Genomic DNA, 20,736 nt, shown 5'->3' on the forward strand with positions numbered 1-20,736 from the left:
GAAAGGTATATTTAGATTGTATTATGATTTGCAGGGTTTGTCCTTAGAAGTTAGTGGTAGAAATTCTCTCTCTCTCTCTCTCTCTCTCTCTCTCTCTCTGTGTGTGTGTGTGTAAAATGATTCTTTCTGTACTTTAGTCGTCCCATCTGTCCATTTCTCCTCCTCACCTCCTCCAGTTCTCACACTCCCAATCTCTCCCCGTCTCACGTAACCATTAATTAACTACTTACGTATATGCTTCCTCCCGCATCCTGATTAAACTTCCCCTCTCCCTCTCCCTCTCGTGTTTCCATCCTTCCTCCTCCTCCTCCTCCTCTCAGTGGCTCATTATCTTTCTATTATAAATTTTTTTTTTCCTCACTAGTTTGTGTTGATAGATTTTTCTCTTGTCTTTACTTGATTATTATTTTTTTTGTCTTTCTATTCGTTTATTCTTCAGTTTTGTTTTTAGTCTTTGTTAGTTATTGTGTACCTATTGATCTTTTATATAATTTCGTTGTTTTACTATTTATTATCTGTTATTGTTTGATTTTTTTTTCTTAACATCTGTATTCCTCCCTTCTGTCACTTTCCACACTGCCACCACCACCACCACCATTACCACCATTTATCTCTCCTCCAGCAGGTCGAAGATGCCGCGGTTCAAAGTGAAGGAGGAGGTGATGGCGCGCTGGCCGGGCTCCGCGCTGTGGTTCAGGGGCTGGGTGGTGGACATGAACGACATCGAGTACCAGATTAGATTCGACGACGAGGCGAAGTCCGAGATGGTCCTCAAATACAAGGATGTCAGGGTGAGGGGGCTGGGGGGGCGGGTAGCAGGTTGATAGGGTGTGGGTATGGCGGGTATTGGGGGTATTTGATGTTTGGTATTGTGTCATGGTTCTAGGTGTAATTTATTTATTTTAGCAAGGTAAGGAGTTGTTTGTGTTATGGTACTTATGTTATTTTTGTTTTTATTAATTTATTTTGAAAGGGGTCCACTGTTTAGGTCATGTACAGTAGTAGTATGTTATGGTCATTGTAAATGGTCATTGTGTGTTTGCTTATTGCTGAGGTAAATAGATGAGGTTAGTGTGTGTGTGTGTGTGTGTGTGTTTGGAGGCCTGGGATGTGTTATGCCATGACTTGCATGTTGTCTTCTTGAACAGTCTTCATCACTACCTTGCTCCCTCATCCGGCAGAGTGCAGGAGAGTTCAAGCGTTCATCCAGCAAGGGCAGGTCGCGGAGCCGTGGCCGATCCAGGAGTCGGGGTCGCACGTCCAGGGGCAGAAGTCCCACCCGCAAGAGTCCTGCCCGCAAAAGTCCTGCCCGTAACCAGAGTCCAGGGCGGAGAGGGCCTGGCCGGCCATCTAAGAACAAGGTGAAAGAGATTGACAATGTCATCACCACCACCACCACCACCACTGAGGAGGAGGTGACGGTGCTGACCAGAGGAGCGCAGGAAGCCGAGGCATTGATCTGGGCCAAGAATGACTCCCCACTGCCGTCATTGCGACCCAGACTGGCCCGGGCTGACCTGCACACACCCCGCACCTCCACACCCACCAGACAGTCTCCTCGCCTCACTGTGCTCACCAACAACAAGGTACAGGGACCACCAAGCACTTGTATTTGACTTCCTAACTTTCATTTCTTTTTCACATTTCTCTTACTGCTTCCCTCTGCTTCTCCCTCTTCCTAGAGTAACTGTAAGAGTGAGGTATGAATGGTGAAAACCTACTGGTGCACACACTACCAATTGTTGTAAATGCAATCAACTAACCTTACTCCCCATCACTCCTTACAGTGAGGCAATACAGGTGCATGCAGTTAGTGGGTATATCTTGCATGTACATGTATGCACGCCATCCACCCGTCACTGACCCAGCACTCTTGTTTTGCTCCCGCCAGGTGAATGATGTGGAGGTGAACAACGTGAAGCCACAAAAGGTGGTAGTGGAGGAGAGCCCCGTGAAGCGGCCGGGTGTGGTGCAGCGCCTGGGCAGTTGCCTGTGTGGCCTGGTGTGTGGCGCCGGCTGTCTCTTGAAGAGAGTGTTGAGTGCCCTGGTGCCCTCCATGGCCACCATCACCACCCTGCCTGCCTTAGCATTCATGCTGGCCATGCCTGTTGTCCTCAATGAAATGTGCACAAAGGTAGGTGAGGTGCATTCCAGCTGGCTCTGCTTGCCACTGTTGGTATTCAGTGTTTCATATTGCTTTTTTTTTTTTATATACTTGAGGAAAGTATTGAGCTTGAATAGAGTGAAGAGTCTGTATGTGTGCCTTGCTTGTTTCCCTCCAGAGCAAATGCACCGTGATGGAGTTGCCGTCCATCCCTCAGAAGCTGCAGTATTACTATGACCCGCTGGCAATAGCCATTGTGTTGGGTTTCATGATTGTGCAGACCTTGCTGTGCCTGGTGCCGCTGGGCAGGAAAGTGCAGCCCATCAGTGGAGCCTCTGTGCGCTGCAATGGTGAGTCTCCCACTGGCTCCTTTGCCTGAGGCTGTCCCTCTCTCTCCATCAGGGCTGGCAGGACTTGGAGTGTGAATGAGTGTGTGATGCTTTGTCTGCACACGTTTCTTTCAACTGTGACTCTCCTGACACAGATGGACCAAGGGTTTTGTGTTTGTTATTCTAGCATGAATGTATTCTAATGAAGAGGATTTGTGCTTTGTGCTTTGTCTTGGTTAACTCTTGAGACAAACAGCCTCTGCATGTGTGTATATTTATGCATAATTGACGTTTTCTTGCATGTCTTCAGGGTTTGTGGCAGTGGTGTTGTCTCTGTCGGTGGTGCCTCTGTGCCTGTACATGGATTACAACATACTGGTGGTGTACTCCAAGTATCGGCATGTGATGGCCACCAGCCTGGTAATAGGGATCGTGCTGTCCCTGGCCGCCTACATCCACGGCCACTATGCCCCCAAGGATGCCAGGAACCCGGCCGGCAACTCTGGCTCCTTCCTGGCCGACCTCTTTGTGGGGCGAGAGGTGGCACCTGTCGTGTTGTCCCTGGACCTCAAGTTTGTGCTGGTCCGCATCGTTTGCCTGGCCCAGGTGAGTGACGGTCAGCCTACCCCACCCTCAGCTGTCACTCCATTACCTTCAATCAGCCAGGCAGTGAGAGATTCTTCATTCAGCTTTCCTTTTTGTGTGGAGGGGGGACACAGGAACATTGTATCTGTGATAGGCATGTTCTTCACACATACAAACACATCCTCCACTGTTTCAGATTGTGATCAACATACTCATTGTAGTGAAGGACATGCAGGGCCACCAGGGCCAGTATAGCCCCACCATGCTGCTGGCCTCCATCATGCAGGTGAGGCTGGCTTTTGCCTTCCTTTTCTTATATTTGTTCTTTCTACTCTGCTTTTAATTCTGTCTGCCTAACTCACTTGCTCTCTTGTTCTATCTGTCTGTCTTTCCCTGCTTGTTTTTTTTTTTTACGTTGAGGCCTATAGCGCCTGTAGGCTCACTTGAAGAGTGTGTAGGAAGCGCTGTTCAGCTTCCGCCCATTAATGGTGCAGGCAATTTTATTTATAGTGGTACCCATATTAGGGTCCATATCACCACCCAAGCTCATCTTGGATGTAACCACCTAGAACCTGGGTGTCATGGTGACATGTAGGTAACTTTAAACCACTTGACAAATGGCAACGTGTTTAAGGCTGTATGTGGTGGGATTCGAACCTACACGTGGATGTCTGCCTGATCCCACGCTCCCCACCTTATCCACTACGCCACTGCCTCCCTGTGTTTAGTTCCTTGTATTCCATCTCCCTCTTACTGGTTTCTTTTTACCTTCACTCTTAGTTTTTCTTTTACTCCTGTCTCCTTAATTCAGTTGCTCTTTTTTCATTCTGTCTTGCTCCCCATGTTACATCATCCTTTCTTTTCCAGTCCCTTGTTTCCTTGAATCATATATTCTCAGGTATGTCTTCCTATTTACATGTCTTATCATTCTATCTCTTTTCTTATCTGTACATCTCTTTGTTACATCTCCCTTTCTTTTCAATTCCTCTACCTTCACTCCTTCAGATCCCAACTCATGTGGGTACATCTTAGTGGTCGTTAAACTAATTTACTTCTGGTTGTTTTACAGATATTCTACGCAGCCAACTGGATCTGGTTTGAGGATGCCTACCTCACCACTTATGAGTACCAGCGCCAAGGGTTTGGGCTCTTCCTCATCCTTGGAGATCTGTCAATGCCCTTCATCCTGCCCATCTTCTCCAGATTTGTCTTGAACCACCGGTCAGTGTGCTATGTTAGCATTGGAGTCCTGGGTGACTAGTTCTCTGTATCAGGGAGGAGAGCAGAGGAAGTGGTCAAAGAGAAAACTTGATAAATAGATAAAAGAAAACTCAAATTATGTTTCTTTATAGTCTTCAAATGTATATGAATTCTTATATGATGAGGTTCTGTTCATGTGGGCATAATAACTGCATTGTGGAGTAAGTGTTGACAAGAGCTACACCTCGCAGGACTGAGCTGGAGTGGTACTGGCTGACGGCAATTGCTCTCCTCAACCTGACGGGCTACACCATCTGCCGCGGCTCCAACAACCAGAAGCACGCCTTCCGCTCCAACCCATCCGACCCTGCCCTGGCCCGTCAGTATCCACACACACACACACATAGATAGTTTATTTACTACAATTCTAAGAATTGATATGAATGATTATGTAAATACCAGTCACTTTTTGAAGCAGATCATAAAGTGAACAATGGCAGTCTTAAACCTTTACCTGTTACACCTTCCTAACTTGATGTGGTGTTCTTGTATAAGTTTAGACAATGACTTTGAGGCAGTCACAGCAAAACATGTCACTGAATATCTAGTAAAACATTTTTGGTGGTGATGGATTAATTTTTCATGAATGAAACTGCCTTTGATTACTAGAATAAAATTATATTAGCTGTCAGAGGGTGAATTGAGTGTGTTTGTCCTTTTCAGGCCTGGAGAGTCTCCCCACCGCTGCCGGCACCAGGCTGCTTGTGTCTGGCTGGTGGGGGCTGGTGCGTCATCCCAACTACCTCGGAGACATCCTCATCGTCATCTCCTGGGCCCTTGTCTGTGGTATGTGTCTTGGTCATCAACTGTGTACCTGTTATATGATTAAGCTTTTGGTTTTGGTGTGAGTGTATGGTGGTTTGTGTGGGATTCCTGGCATGGTGTGAAGATGTTTGTGGGTGAAATGGAGTTAAGCTAAAATGATGTGCCTATGTTGTTCATATTGTAGTCATATCACTCATATGAGTGGTAGGTGTTAGTCAAGGTGGTTGATGTTTATAACTGGTGTGGTATTCCTGGTGCAGGCTTCACCCATGCCCTGCCCTGGGTGCTGGTGGGTCTAGACGTGCTGTTCCTGGTGGCGAGGACCTATGAGGTAGAGGCGTGCTGCAGCAAGAAGTACGGTGCCGCCTGGGACAGCTACACTAAGAGGGTCAAGTGTCGCCTCATACCCAAAGTGTTTTAGGCCAAACTGCGTGAACTTGCTCAGCCTCACCTGTTGAGCCCCTCTGCTGGACAAGTATGTTGATGGCTTCAGTGGTAATAGTCTGTTGGCCAAAGATCGTGGTGGACCAAAAGGTGAAAATCTGATAGATTGGGGGAAATAAAATAGGTTTTAATGGTTTTAACTGAATAACATGAATCTTTTTAATTGAACTTATGTAATATTGGACAAGAATACAGCTCTCATGCATAGTATTACTGAGAATGTGTGTCTTGGATGAGGAGGAATTATCAGTTGTGCACCTTTTAATGCATTTTTCACATGGACAGTATATACTGTACAAAGGGCTTGCTGTGGCCAGGTCAGTGATTCTTAAAGTGAAGTAAATAATGTTTCATTTTTAGTGAAGGAAAGTGTGGTAGGCTGTGATGTGCCTGTGCTCATGTGACCCCCGGCCTGTGTTGCCTGGCTGGGGCGTGAGAGCAGCCCGTGCTGCTGTGTTGCTGCGCTGCTCTGCCTCACGCGTCAGCTGCCTCAACACAGCTGGAGGTTGTTTTATCTTATCAGAAAAATTCACAGCAAGATTAGTATTTTTAAAATATATAAAGTTGTAAATACTAACTTATGCCTTTGGGTATGCCAAGACTGACAGATTGAAGGAGATAGAAGGAGTCAGAAGTGATGCAATGCTCTAGTGTAAGTACAAAATGTACATAGCATATTTTTAAGGAACACAAATTTTTCATATAAATTTATAATTGGAGAGAGCTAAAGAATATTTTAAGAAGCGCCAAGAGGATTCGTCTGGTAGGTAGTGTTGCATTAGTGCTGTAAGGCTGAGAAGGCCCCATGACCCACCACCCACGACCCCCTCCAGCAGCAGGCAGAGGAGTGATCTCAAGAGTGGCGGTAGCCTTGTTGGTGTGCCCTCAAACCCTCCACCTCACACTGACAGATCCCATCCTGCCGTACAACCTTTCTCGTGTACTGTACAGCATGTTTTTACATTTATGCCTGTAATTTAGGACTTTATTATGCAGTTCTTCCCATAAATTGTGACTGGAGCAGATCCCAGAGATGTTCTTGGTTCTAGGAATGTGAGCATCTCTGGGAATGTTTTGAGTTGCACTTTATGGAAAGTCACCTGCTTCACCTGAACAAGCCGACATCACAAATAGGGACCTGCCATACATGTAAGTTTGGACGTTTCCTCAGATTATCTAAACCTATAATTATAGCATATAAATTAAAACTGGAAATTTCAATGCGTGTAAGAAAGACAGTAAAGTTTACTTATAATTATGTATATAAGTACTTTTGGTTTTGAGATAATTACTACCAGGTTATTACTTGTACAGCTTGCAAGTATTGATGTGTAAGTTTTCCATATAAATAAAACTCCTTTTGTAATAAACTGTATTGTATCATTTATCTCATGACACGGTAAAAAAATGTCTTGGGGATGTGTACTTTGATACCTAAAATCATTAATAGTTACGTCTGGAAGTATTTTTCCACATTTATGTTGATTTAGGTTTAAAGTGAAGGTTCAATGAGTACATGTAAGTCTCTTGTCTCCATATCTGTGTTTATCCAGCTTTCCTTCAAAGTATGCATGCTGGTTGCTTTAATGACATCCTCACTTAAGTCATCCCAAATATCCACAATTCTGTGGCAATTTGGCACTTACTCTCTTGTAAATTGTAAATTTGCTCATGATAGTCATACAAGTATTAACATTGGTCTCTTGCCACCATTAATCTATGCAAGTTTGTTAAGATTTACCTACTCGTATGAAGATACATAGATAAATAGGTAAATGAGCAGGTAATTTCATAGGTTGATAGGTAAATGAGCAGATGGATAGGCAGGCAGATAAGTAAATAAATTCCTAGCTAGATAAGAAGATAGCTATGCATGAGAAAGTGTATATATTCCTCCACTTATCATTAGTTCTCCATGCTATATTGTCAAAAATACTCCTATCAAGAATTAGAGATGATAGAAATGGAAAATGAAAGAAATATCGTAGTCTGCCTCTCAGATACCATGTTTTTCTTTTCCCGCGGGAGATGGAAACATTCGCTGTAAAACTAATATTTACTGTTTTGAAATACGCATAGCTGGACACAATAACGAAAAAAAAAAAAATATTACACAATCAGGAATAAATCGATATATGAGATTTGTACAAGTATAGTATCTCATTAATAATATATATAGTAATAGATAGTTATCATAGACATTTATTTTAGACACGTACTGCTAGTTTGCTATCACCGACACCTGGTCCTGTCACCTACGGCGTTGTTGGTGGTGGTGGCGCTGGTGTTTGGTATTACTGGTCAGTCTTACTACACACCCTGACACAGCCACACACCGGCATACATACTCAAAAACACATTCATATATATCCAAAACACTCGTAAATACACTCCAACACTCCAAAGAAAACTCAAATACTCTCCAACACTCCTAAACACATTCAAATACCCCCAACACATGCAGAACATGCCTATATACACCCAAACAGAGATACATACATACACACAGGTGAGGAGTGTTGCCGTATTCCGGATTATCAGCAGCATCAAGCCCCAATTGACAAGGTGAAGTGGTGAACCAGCAGTGCAAGCCAGTCAACACTGCCACAGCCCTCCGCAGTGCCCACCTTCATTTATCAAAGGTATTCTTAAGGCCATTCGCTTATTGCTAGGTTTCTTTCACATATGAAAGTGAAAACAACTCGAATTATACTCACATATTGAAAAGGCGATAGGTTTAACGGGGTAGGTGGCAAAAGGATAGAGGCAACATGGCGCCCGTCTGTTCCACTGATGTTGCCGCCCCGCGGTCCCCCCGGCCCCCCGGCAGCCGGCTCCCGCCAGCTGCTTCCAATACTTTTCTCATATATTTCCTAACTGTAATATTACGCTTCCATGTTATGTTTTTATGGTTTCTATAAATATTTTGTTGAGTTTAAAGAGTGTTCCGTGCCTCCGTTCGGTAAATATGTGGCGTTTAGTGGTGTTTTATGAAGCAAGTTTGAGTCTTTAAAACGGCCAAAATTTACGATTTCCCATTTAGTGATTTTTTATTTCAAGCCATAACTGGACCTTTATGGTATTAAAGAATCGTCTATGCTCTTTTAAGTGTGAATTAAAGTTATTGAGTCAAATATTTGGACATTGAAATAGTGTTTGGTCCTGTTGAATGTACATTTTATATAGCTTACTTTATTTGTTTAGGTCTTTTGGTTCACACTCTAACTCGTTCTAGAATGTTTTAAAAGAAAGCTCAAACTTTGTAAAGTGTGTTAAAATACTCATGAAGTGAAAATAGCTGGACTCTATAAGAGTTTTTAAAGCGAAAATGTTTTTATATTTATCATACTTAATTAAGAAATTTCTTTAAAAACTAGTGAGGCTAGAGATGCTTTCTTATTGTGAATATTATTTAAAGTATTTATCAAGTCATAAAATATCAAGCATTCGGCCATGGCAGCGTTTTTTCTATAAGTCATTTTTAAAATTATTTACGTAATTAGCGTAGTCATCGCTGTTCCCGCGCATTTTCATGACGTCACAGCCAAGGTGGTGACTCATCATAACTCCAGGCTGGCGTTCCTCTCCCAGCTTCCCAGTTCGTCAATATTCTGCCTAATATCTTGTGATATCTATGTGTTTTCGTGTGATTCAAGGCTCAGGTGTGTAAATAGTAGCAGTAAAAGCAAGAAGAAAGGAGAAATAGAAAAAGATGGAGAGGGAGGAACGAAAGGAGGAGCAGCCAAACCACAATACTTTAGTCTCCCTCCACTTCCTCAATATTTTGCTTAATATCTTGTGTTTTCTAAGGGTTTTCACGTGTTTCTAGGGTCAGACGTGTAGTTAGAAGCAGCAGCAGAAGAAAAATGGAGAAACAAAAGAGGAAGACGAAGAAAAAGGAGAAAAGGAAGCGAAAAAAGAGAAGCCAAGCCGTAATATTTAAGTAAGTCTACCTTATAATCTTGCCGTTCTTTGGTGTTTTTTAATGTAATAAAAAATACCTCAAATATGTTAAATTTGGGCGTTTTAAGTGTATTTGGTAGTGTTGCAGGATGTTTTTTTATTGTATTTTAGGGGATTTTGTATGTTTTTGGTGTGTGTTAAATGTTTTATTTACTGTAGGCGTATTCTAGGTATACTTATCTTGGAGTGTTGTGTGGAAATGTGTTTGAGTGTTTTGGTGTGTTTGAATGAGTTTGTGAGTATTTTGAGGGTTTGCATGGTGTATTGAGTGCGTTTTGAGTAGGATTGGAGTGTTTTAAAGTGTGTGTGTGTGTGTGTGTGTGTGTGTGTGTGTAATTCACCTCCTTGGTCGCCTGCTGGTCACCCAGCCAGTCTTCCCCATTACGGAGCGAGCTCAGAGCTCATAGACCGATCTTCGGGTAGGACTGAGACCAGTGTGTGAATGTGTGTGTGTGTGTGTGTGAGGGGTCTTTTGTGTGTGGCTTTGGTACATATTGGGTGTTTCCCGTGAATTTCGGAGACATCTTGATGTGTTGCATTGTGTTATGAGTGTGTTTTGGGATGATTTTTAGGGTTTTGAGTGGTTTGGATGTGTGTGGGATAACTTGGGTATGTGCTGGGGTGATTTTGTTACATATTGAGTGTTTCTAGTTAGTTGTAGGTGTGTTTATTGGTATATTGCAGTATTGTGAGGTGCTTTAATTGAGTGTGCTTTGAGTTAGCTATGAATGTTTTAAGTGGTTAATTTAATTGGGTGTGTGAGGGGGATTGTTTTGTGATATGGGTGTGGCATTGGTGTATATTGTGTGTTTATAGTGAGTTATGAGTGTGCTTGTTGGTGTTGCATGGTGTTTTGAGTGTGTTTTGGGTTAGTTTTGAGTGTTGGATGTGTTTGGGTTTGTGGCAGCGGTGTTCTGGGGTGTGTTTGGGCGTATGTGTGGGTCTTCTGAGTGTGTTTTTATTATAAAAGGTTTATCGTTTATAATTGCATACATAGATGAATATATACATACATACATACATACTCAAGTCTTCCCGATCTAGTATGTGTGTGTGTGTCCTGGTTTTCCCATATCTACTTTCATTCATTCTCTTTTATTTATTTATATATCTGATTTGCTCCTGGAATTTCTTGTACAGAACATGATCTGGCAACAGTGCATTTCAGGATATTGTCTCGAATGTGGCGGCATCTGAAATGGTTTGGCAGCGTTGCTCGTCTCTGCCCGCCGTCTTTGTTTGTCTATTTCATCGACCTCGCCTGAGAGAGGGAGCAAGACGGTACCAGCAGGCCTGAGAACACTGTGAGGCTTGGGGCTGGTATTGCGGCGCTGCTGTGAGTGTGAAAAGGTAGATGAAAGGTTTTGTCAGTGAGGGAGGTGTGTGGGTGCGTGTGTGAGTGGAAATGGGAAGGGAGACTCAGGGACAGGGAGGGAGGTGGGCGGGTGGCGGAGGCTGGGATGTGATGCTGGCTTTGTCCTCCCCTGGGAACTCCGGAAGGGTATCTGTGTGTCTGGCTGCCGTGGTGGGAATGGGAAGGGCTGGCTGGCTGGCTGACTGGCATGTAGGTAGTGAAGGTAAAGGATGGGAAATGGTGATGTATTGGGTAGGTGGGGTAGGTGTCGCCTCGGGTGTTGTGAGGTGTTCTCCCCCGCTGTCATGTCAACAGTGGTGGTGGCTTGTCGTAATGTTATATTCTTGTGATCATATACACCCCTTAAGGTTTTTCTAGTTTTGTTTATGCAGTGAGTAGAATTTGTTGGGTGAAACGTCAAGTGTGTGAATATAAAAAGTGTCAACAATGGTTGTGGCTTGTCTTAATGTTATATTCTTGTGTTCATGTACAGCCCTTGAGTTTTTTCTTATTTGGGTTATACAGTGAGCAGAATTTGTTGATCTGAAACGTCAAGTGTGACTATAGATGCATGACGAGGTATAGGACAGCGACGAGTCATTGCTATTGTGTATTGTTTACCTTGCCTTGCCTGTGTCAAACCGCTCCATTCTGACACTCCTCCCGATACACATTTATCCCCGTCCTTTCTCCCCAGTGCCTGCATACTCCCTCTAGGTCACTGATTTAACCTAACACCCTGATTGGGGAACATTGCCCCCCCCTTCCTTAGACTCTGCAACTTTCTAGCTAATCAAACTCCACCTTAGCAGAGATCAGGTCTTGTTATCAGATCAGTGTGGTCTTATTGTTAGGAATGACTGGGGTTGTTGTTGCATAGGTCATTGTGGTACAGATGTAAGGCATGCTTGGTGTTCAGTGTTCCTTAGTGCTGTGGTATGCTGAAAGTCATGCTGATTTCTTCCTTCCAGTACCTGAGGAGTCTCCACCACTGGGTCATTCAAGACAAGGAAGGACTGTCATGTGTAGGCCTGATGGAATCTTGCAGCTTCCCTTATTTTAGTTTCATTCCCATCAAGAAGTAGTGAATCACAGAAGTAGTGCTGCAGGACCACTGTGTCACCGGCTGGAGGATGAAGTTTGACATTAACAAAAGTGAGTACCTAATAGTAGAGAGGTGTGTTAGAGCCAATCTACCAGTCCTGCCAGTTAAGTTTGTCAGTTGTAGGGTTGATTTTGGGTAATATTTATACTGTTGGTTGTTACTTTGTTTGACATGTTCTCTTTTTATAATGAAAGCTGTCACAAATTAGTTTTTAATCATAGGCCGGGAAAACAAGTCCAGTTGATGAACAAGCAAGCAGCAAGATATAAGATTGGTAGCGGTGGTAAAGTTCTCAGGCAATTTTTATGATTTAATAGTATAGAATACCTATATTTATGAGTAAGGCTTTATTCATGTAAGAGTAGCACTGGCCAAAGACCACTGAGGGGCCAGTCTTTGGAGAAAAAAGGTAAAAATGATCATTAAAAATTGCAGAAGTGTTTTGAGATCTCCTTCTTGAAAAATTTTACTCATAGTGGATGAATAGAGATGCAGGCAGGGAGTTGTAGTGTGAAGCAATTGAAGGGAGTAAAGATTGAGAATATTGGTTACCTCTTGCATTAGAGAGGTGGACAGAATAGAACTGAGAGAAAATAAACTCTCTGTGCAGCAAGATCATAGGAGGAGAGGAGGTATGCAGTTAGCAAGATCAGAAGAGCAGTCAGCATGAGAATACTTACATTTTTTCAAAGAAGTTTGGCCTTAAGGAAAATTAAGAGCAGTCATAAGTAAAGGAGAAATTCTATGACTCTCTACTCATGGCAGGCCTGAATGTGGGCAGCCATGGTGCAGGGCAGTACCTAGCGTGAAAACAGCTACCTCTCACTGTGGGATGCTAAGGTGTCTAGGCCTCACCAGCCACTGGAAATGCTACATAACCACTGCATGAATCTCACTCACTTTGGCATGCAGAACCTCTAGGATAAGATACAACTTTGCACTCCAGTTAATCAGGCAGAATTCCTCCCACCAGTGCATGTGTTGCTGAGGTATCTTTTCCCTACATTCAGTCTCACGTGCCACAGAGAATTTGCCTAAACTTAACCACAGCATGAATCTCCACTGCTTTGGCCTCCTGATCCTCTCTAGAATAAGATAACATCACAACACAAGTTAATTAGACAGAGTTCCTCCTGGCAGTACATCTTTAGCTGATTTTTTTATTTATTTATTTTTTTTTACCACCTGCTGGAGGCTTTTGCGTGCCTCTGGGATGGCATGGCTCAAAAAGTGAAGACCAGGATGTATGGAAGGCCATCTCTCTCTCTTTGGAATGTGGCATGGATTAGGCAGGCAGGTGTGATGTCTGAAGGCAGTGCATGGCTGTGTCCTGACTGTCACTGTTCTTGCAGGTGCTGAGGCTAAAGTGCACCACAGCTACTGTGTTTGGCGTTGCCTGGTCTAGCTCTTGGTGCTGCAAGGGCTACTGTGGGACAGTGTGGTGCACACTGCGTTGAGTGCCACTGTAATGGAGACAGAGAGGCCTGGTAGCAGCATGAGTGACGTGGAGGAGAAGCCTGCCAGCAGCCTGTGTAAGGTGGAGGAGAGGCCGAGCAGCAGCATGAGTGACTTGGATGAGAAACCGGCCACCAGCTTGTGTGAAATAGAGGAGAGGCCCGAGAGTAGCATGAGTGGGCAGGAAGACAGGCCGGGCAGCAGCATGAGTGGGCGGGAAGAGAAGGCAGGAAGCAGCATGAGTGGGCCAGAGGAGCCAGACCAGTCTTCCTCGGACATGGAGGGTGAGTGGCATGGCGGGAAGAAGCACCACGAGGCGGGATCCTCCTCACACAAACTAAAGAAGAGGTTTGAGTGTCAGGATTGTGGTAAGAGTTATCGATTCAAGAGTGAGCTGAAGAGACACTCCATGACCCACAGCGGTGTGAAGAATTACGAGTGCCGTGAGTGTGGGAAAAGATTCACCTTCCAGGCACACCTGACCCAACACATGCTGACGCACGATGGGGTCAGGAAGTTTGAATGTCACGTGTGTGGGAAGAGATTCATCCAGAAGCCTCACCTGGCCCAGCACATGCTGATACATGCTGGGATTAAGAACTTTGAATGTCGAGAATGTGGGAAAAAGTTCACTCAGGAATCAAACCTCAACGCCCACATGATGACGCACACTGGCGAGAAAAACTATCAGTGTCCCGACTGTGGCAAGAGGTTTACTCACAAGACGACCTTGACACAGCACATCCTGACACACACTGGTGAAAGAAATTTTGAGTGTCCCGAGTGTGGCAAGAGATTCACACAAAAGTCTAACCTCACCAGACACATACGGATACACAGTGACGTGAGAAATTTCCTGTGCGAGGAGTGTGGGAGGCGGTTCACTCAGGAATCAACGCTGGCCCAGCACACTCTGACGCACAGTAACGTGAAAAATTACGAATGCCAAGTGTGCGGGAAAAGGTTCACTCAACAGTCTACCCTCGCTACACACTCCGTGACTCACACCGGTGAAAGAAACTATGCTTGTCAAGAGTGTGGGAAAAGATTTCCAACCAGTTCCTCCCTCAGTCACCACATAGTGAGACACACTGGCTTGAGGGAGTTCAAGTGTGACTTTTGTGGGAAGTGCTTCAAGACAAAGACAGACCTCGCCAAACACACGCGGATCCATTTTAATCCGGTGTGAGATGGTGTCTTGTGAGGGCGGCGAGTGTGGTAGCATCTGTGTTAGTGGAAGAGAGTGGTGGTGGTGGTGGTGATTAAATGTTTGAGAGCTGTAATCCCCTCTGTCAGTAATATTAATCAACGTTTGGTCTGTGCAGAAATGGAGCGCAGTGGTGGCCTGCTGTGACATCATTTGTTTGGGTTTCATCTCTTGGTAGTGTCTGTTAGAGCGTCCACTGACATGCATGTATATTGTGGCACTTCACTCCTGGTTCACATCAATTGTAAGTTTGCTACCGGTTAAGAGAAATGTAGTGAGCATAGCATTATCATTACCATGTTGAAGGTAATGATGCGTGGCCAAGGAAACTCTCCCTTATGATACTGAACTGGCAGCATATGTACTGTGAGTCACTGTCATGGTAGTGTGCCTGTGTGTGACATGAAGGGCACACACCAAGGAGTGGGTGGAGGGAAAACTGTGGAGTAGTGGTGTTGTAGGAGCAGGAGTGTGAGTGTCAGAGAGACATGTTGTGTATCCATTGTTTTATGATATCTTGATGGCTGAATGTGGAATGAATGGTGATGGTGCACTTCACAAATTCCTCATTTCTTTATTCAGCAAATCTGACTCAAGGCACATGACAGTTAGGTTGTTGCATTGTTGTGTTGTCTGTGTGTAAATGCAAATTTTATGATACTTTAATTCACAAGTATTTTCATTTGTAAAATTCTAATTTAATTGGCTTGAATTTAGTTTAATTTAATTTTGTTGAAATTCATGTTGTCAATTTTCACTTCATTAGCATCACTGGTGATGTCCACATTGAAGAAACTTGTGACAGGAATGTTTGTTGAGGCCACCACTGTGTGGGAATTAGTACCAAATGTGTGGGAGTTACATAGTATCAAATAAAAGATGAGGAAGACATTCATGGTGTCAATGAGAAGGAAGCGACTCGTGATGAGTTAGTGAAGTGGTGACTCATTGCCTTGTGCAGCTTAGACTTCCATTCCACACCTGACTCACAGCTGGAAGTTTGACGGTTATGAAAGTGTAATTAAAACAATTTTTACTCATAGTACTTTTATTTCGCTGCTGGAGAGTAAATCACAACTTAGACAAGAAGCCATAGACAGTTTTGGCATTGCCTTCATTGACACTGCAGGTCATCCAGCATTGTGGTGCTGAAACTGTCTTTTTGTGTCATAGAAGTAGTAGTAGTAATAGTAGTATAGTAGTAGTAGTAGTAGTAGTAGTAGTAGTAGCAGTAGTAATTTCAGATAGCTTTTTGTTTCCACTGTCTTCACCCTTTCTCTTTTTGTCCACTGTCCAGATTCCTCCTCCTCCTCCTCCTCCTCTCCTCTCCTCAATCACACTGTGCGACAAACAATCTAGATAACATACAATACTCTGAAACAATATCACGCATTCCCAGTAGGAGAGAGAGAGAGAGAATACTGGCTGTGGTTGGTGGTGGTGGTGGTGTTCTTGGCAGAGTATCTACATATAACATGGGGAATAGTTTGACTCCATTTACATAACACATAGTTAGAGTTGTTGGGGGGAAGGAGAGTTGAGAACCGTTTAGTAGTGTCAATGAGTGTTTAGTTAGTTTCCCCTTTGTGTGTGTGAGTGAGAGAGAGAGAGAGAGAGTAGTGAGTGATGCAGCTGTAATTTTTTATTCTTGTGTATGTGTAGTACAGTTTTGATTTTGTGTGTGTGTGTGTGTGTGTGTGTTATGTACGCTCAGCCTTAACAGTTAATTAAAAGAAGGTGTTTAAGCTTCACACAGGTAGAGAGAGAGAGAGAGATTAGTTTATTTATTTATTTACATTTTTTCCCTGTGATGTCTGTCTCCTGTTTTTCTTTCCTCCTTTTTCCTTTTCCTTTATTCACTTCTCTATCCACCCTTTCCTTCTCTCCCTCCATCTACCCTTTCCTCCACCTTTTTCCTATTATTCATTTTCTCTTCATCCACTTCTTCCATCCAATCCTCTCTTCCATCCTTCCTTCCCTCCATCCATCCACTTCTCCCTCCCTCCACTTCTCTTTTCCCTCCATCCACCCTTCCCTCCCTTTCCTCCCTCCACTCCTCTCTTTTCCTTCTTTCTGTTCCTTCATCTTCATCTCTTTCACTCCTCCACTGTTCTCCAATTAATTCAGCCCCCCCCCTCTCTCTCTCTCTCTCTCTCTCTCTCTCTCTTTGGCTTTTTTCTCTTATTCTTCTGTTCTTTTTCCTTCTTGTGTCTTCTTTCATTATTAATTCTGTTCTTTTTAGTTTCTCCTTACCCGTTTCTGTTTTTTTTCTTATTCTTCCTCTTCCTCTTCTTTTTTCTCTTTCGTTTCTCTGGTTTTATTTTTTTTCTTATTTCTTATCTTATTTCCTTATCTTCTTCTTCTTCTTCTTCTTCTTCTTCTTCTTCTTCTTCTTCTTCTTCTTCTTCCCTTTTATCACATCCTCTCTATTTGTCCTCCTTTTCGTGTGTATGTGTTAGTGATGGCGTTGTTGTCGTTGTTGTTGTTGTTGTTGTTGTTGTTGTTGTTAATGTCGTTCTGATTAGTTTATGGATGAGGATTGACAGGAGGAGGAAGAGGAAGAGGAGGAGGAGGAAGAGGAGGGCTAATTAATTCTCGTTTCACTGGCCATGTTGTTCTTGAGTCGCAGTAGTAGTAGTAGTTGTAGTGGTAGTAGTAGTGGTAGTAGTAGTAGTGGTAGTAGTGGTGGTAGTAGTAGTAGTAGTAGTAGTAGTAGTAATGGTGTTGTTCTAGAATATTTTTGTTTCCTTTTTCCTTTCAGACCTCCTCCTCCTCCTCCTCCTCCTCCTCCTCCTCCTCCTCCTCTTCGTAACGCCCTTCTAATGGTCTTTCTACTCCCTCTTCTTGATCAATATCTGACCCTTAGCTTCCTCCTCCTCCTCCTCCTCCTTCTTGTCTTCCTCCTTGTCCTCCTCCTCCTCTTCCTCTTCCTACTATTTTTACTCATCCATCTCTTTTTAACTCTTCCTTCCACTCGGCTCTTTTCCCTTCCCTTCCTTTCCCTTCTCTTATCTTCCCTTCCTTTCCTTTACCTTCCTTTCTCTTGCATTGTCTTGTCTTGTCTTGTCTTGTGTTCTCTTGCCTTCCCTTCCTTCCCTTCCCTTCTCTTTCTGTCTCTTCCTTTGTCCCATCACTTCCTGCCCCCTTCCCTTCCTCCCTTCACTAACTCCAGGAATAGGACAGGAATAGCGTGTATGTGCAGAATTATATGGCTGGACAGTACGTACTTAGTGAATGCCTCTCTCTCTCTCTCTCTCTCTCTCTCTCTCTCTCTCTGGTAGTAAAGTGAAAAATAGATACAATAAAATCTTTCCCTTCGTCCTTCTCCTCCTCCTCCTCCTCCTCTTCCTCTTCCTCCTTCTTCTTCCTCCTCCCGTCTTCTTTTTTCTTTCTTCTGTTTCTTTCATTCCTTCACGTAATCTAATTTTGGAATCCTATACAGACACACAGACAGACGGACACTTTCCTTCTCCCTACACAATACTCGTCTAACATTCCTTGTCCCCTCCTCCTCCTCCTCCTCCTCCTCCTCTTCACCTCCACCTCCTCGTTACTATTTTCGTCCTCTCCAAGCCCTTCAGAACACAGCGCGTTCCTCGTTACGGCCATAATTTTTCATCCCTTACAATTGAAGCTTTGTGGCCGGTATGCTATTAGTTAGAATGCGCGGCGTGTGTGTGTGTGTGTGTGGTGCATAAACTTTTCTTACGAGTCGGTTTTGTTATTATCGAGTTGTTTCCGGCCTTAGTACGAGAGGAGGAGGAGGTGGAGGTGGAGGAACTGGTAAAGCGTATTCTCAGTCCCTATATAAAGCATGTCCATTTATTTCCACTTCTCCATTCATAATTTTTGTCTAGTCTTCTTGTTAAACTCTCTCACTTATTAACAATCTGGTGAATTGTTGAGTCTTACCAGATTACGAAGTCCAATTTGATACACGCGCCTTTATTTTACACAGTTCCCGTGTCTCCCTGTGTTTCCATGGACGATAATGCTTGTCAGTATGAAAGTCTTCTCTTCTTCCTTCCTTTTTACTTCATCTTCCGTCACTGGCACATAATGAAGAGGATAATGCTAATGGAGACTCACCTTACCCTTGTTCTATGCCTTCTTCCTTTCTTTCTTTCTTTCTTCCTTCCCACCCTTGCCATATCCCTTCTTCCCTCCTTCCTTCCTTTCCCTGTTCCTTCTCTCTCTCTCTCCTTCCTCCTCTCTTCACTTCCTTCCGACCCTTATCCTGTCCCTTCTCTCTTTCCCTCCTACCTTCCTCCTTTCCTTTCCTTCCTTCCTTCCCACCCTTGTCCTTTCCTTCCATCCCTCCCTCCTTCCTTCAGCCAACAATACATAACGTGACCTTGCCGTACCACCATGGAGGGGCGTGTTAGGCAGCGAGCACTCAGCACCTCACCTTTACCTGACGCTGGAAATAGGACTCAGAGCTCGTCAATCTCCTGTGAATAGTAATTAGCTTCACTTCCTATAGATTTAGAAAGCCAGAAATAGATGGGGGGGGGGGTTTATTGAGGCGTCACCCTTTACTTCTGTCTCTGTACATTATTTTTCATCGCCCCTGTCTGTTTGGTGACTCGGTACAGCGCTCTAAGGTTAAATATAGAGCAATAGGTTGTCTTTTTCTTGTTTCACTCTTTGTTGGTGGTGGTGGTGGTGGTGTTTATTTCTTTCTCCTTTTCCTCTTTCTCCTACAGCTCATGAGTGTTGTTGGTGTTGGTGTTAGTGTTGTTGTTGTTGTTGTTGTGGGTGGTGGTGGTGGTGGTGGTATGCAGTTGATATTTGTAATGGTTATTGGTGTTATTACTGCAAATGCTTTACTACTACTACTACTACTACTACTACTACTACTACTACTACTATTCTTCTTTCTCATTCTCTTCTTTCATGTTCTCCCACCACCGTCACCACCACCTCATACCACACCACACTCCTTCACCCACTCACCCACTCATCACCCACTCGCCACCCTATCACCCACCCACACACACACACACACACACATAGTACTAACCACACCCTACTCATTACAAAGCCACCACCACCACCACCACCACAGTAGCATTATGTAGTGGCCACCAACATTGCTTTATATCACGAGACGGCTTCGCTATTGACTCTACACAGGTGGTGGTGGTGGTGGTGGTTGTGGTGGTGGTTGTGGTGGTGACATGGTATCTTTATGGTGTATGAAGGATAACTATGTGCAGAGAGAGAGAGAGAGAGAGAGAGAGAGAGAGCAGTAAGTAAACAAGCTGATACACGTAAGAACACACACTCTCTCTCTCTCTCTCTCTCTCTCTCTCTCTCTCTCTCTCTCTCTCGGGAAATTTAGACTTCAGACTGTCTTTGTTGTATCTTGCATTAAAAAAACACGACTGATAATTAATTTTTTTTTTTCTCTCTCTCTCTCTCTCTCTCTCTCTCTCTCTCTCTCTCTCTCTCTCTCTCTCTCTCTCTCTAATTAGACAGTCACCGCCCGCACACACTCCCGCTTGTCATGAGAGGGCGTGGGTGGGCGTGTTGAGTTTGACTTGAGACACGCAAGGAGGAGGAGGAGGAGGAGGAGGAGAGGTTACTGGGTAGAAGGCATGCTTGTGAGGTGGTGGTGGTGGTGGTGGTAGAAGAGGAGGAGAAGGACAAGGAGGAGGAGAAGGGTCAAATATATGAATGAAAGGTATGTAGGGCATTAAAAGTTAGTAGTAGTAGTAGTAATAGTAGTAATAGTAGTATGTAGTAATAGTAATAGTAGTAGTAGTAGTAGTATGTAGTAGTAGAATAGAGACATCACTCATTAGATTATCTTCACCACCACCACCACCACCACCACCAGCAAAGAAATCAGCGTCCAGCCAAGGGTCAGTAAAGCCTTTTATTACCCCGGGTTATGTTCAATTAATGCTTTATGGCTCCGTCCCGCCGCCACAATCCTGGTATTAGCATTTTCTTGCTCTCCACACAATGATTTCGTTACGGTGAGACAGTGAAGCTCCGAATTACTTACTGGTGAGGCTTCGGTTGGGGGTTGTTGTTGTTGTTGGTGGTGGTGGTGGTAGTGGTAGTGGTGACTGATATACCTCTCTCTCTCTCTCTCTCTCTCTCTTCCTTTCTTTCTTTCTTTCTTTCTTTCTTTCTTTCTTTCTCTCTCTCTCTCTC

General features: G+C 43.9%; 2 protein-coding genes across 14 annotated transcripts in view; both read left to right on the forward strand.

Moving 5' to 3' along the window:
• Window positions 1-6,857, forward strand: part of LOC123501226 (delta(14)-sterol reductase TM7SF2-like) — a 23,708-nt gene extending 16,851 nt beyond the window's left edge. For 5 of the 9 annotated variants that reach the window (XM_045249934.1, XM_045249931.1, XM_045249933.1 and 2 more), the window contains 10 exons: window positions 623-791; window positions 1,182-1,586; window positions 1,892-2,134; window positions 2,283-2,454; window positions 2,744-3,039; window positions 3,215-3,304; window positions 4,088-4,239; window positions 4,470-4,597; window positions 4,942-5,064; window positions 5,304-6,857. In XM_045249934.1, coding sequence (XP_045105869.1) covers window positions 633-791; window positions 1,182-1,586; window positions 1,892-2,134; window positions 2,283-2,454; window positions 2,744-3,039; window positions 3,215-3,304; window positions 4,088-4,239; window positions 4,470-4,597; window positions 4,942-5,064; window positions 5,304-5,464 — 1,929 coding nt within the window. In that variant the 5' untranslated portion in view covers window positions 623-632 and the 3' untranslated portion in view covers window positions 5,465-6,857. Of the gene's footprint in view, window positions 1-622; window positions 792-1,181; window positions 1,587-1,891; window positions 2,135-2,282; window positions 2,455-2,743; window positions 3,040-3,214; window positions 3,305-4,087; window positions 4,240-4,469; window positions 4,598-4,941; window positions 5,065-5,303 lie in introns of those variants that run through there. The other 4 variants (XM_045249937.1, XM_045249932.1, XM_045249935.1 and 1 more) reach the window with 2 other exon arrangements.
• Window positions 6,858-10,613: 3,756 nt separating this feature from the next.
• On the forward strand, window positions 10,614-15,611 carry LOC123501229 (gastrula zinc finger protein XlCGF8.2DB-like). Of its 5 annotated transcripts, none has more exons than XM_045249938.1 (3): window positions 10,614-10,800; window positions 11,776-11,959; window positions 13,262-15,611. In XM_045249938.1, exon 3 carries the CDS (start codon window positions 13,378-13,380, stop codon window positions 14,551-14,553), a length of 1,176 nt encoding a protein of 391 aa, XP_045105873.1. In that variant the 5' UTR covers window positions 10,614-10,800; window positions 11,776-11,959; window positions 13,262-13,377; the 3' UTR covers window positions 14,554-15,611. The 5 variants fall into 5 exon arrangements, with proteins under 5 accessions (XP_045105873.1, XP_045105874.1, XP_045105875.1 ...); XM_045249939.1 differs by having other exon boundaries at window positions 10,614-10,786; XM_045249940.1 differs by lacking the exon at window positions 10,614-10,800 and adding an exon at window positions 10,890-11,027.
• The last annotated feature ends 5,125 nt before the right edge of the window (window positions 15,612-20,736 follow it).

The sequence above is a fragment of the Portunus trituberculatus genome, chromosome 9, assembly GCF_017591435.1.
Source record: "Portunus trituberculatus isolate SZX2019 chromosome 9, ASM1759143v1, whole genome shotgun sequence".
NCBI classification, from domain to species: Eukaryota; Metazoa; Arthropoda; class Malacostraca; order Decapoda; family Portunidae; genus Portunus; species Portunus trituberculatus.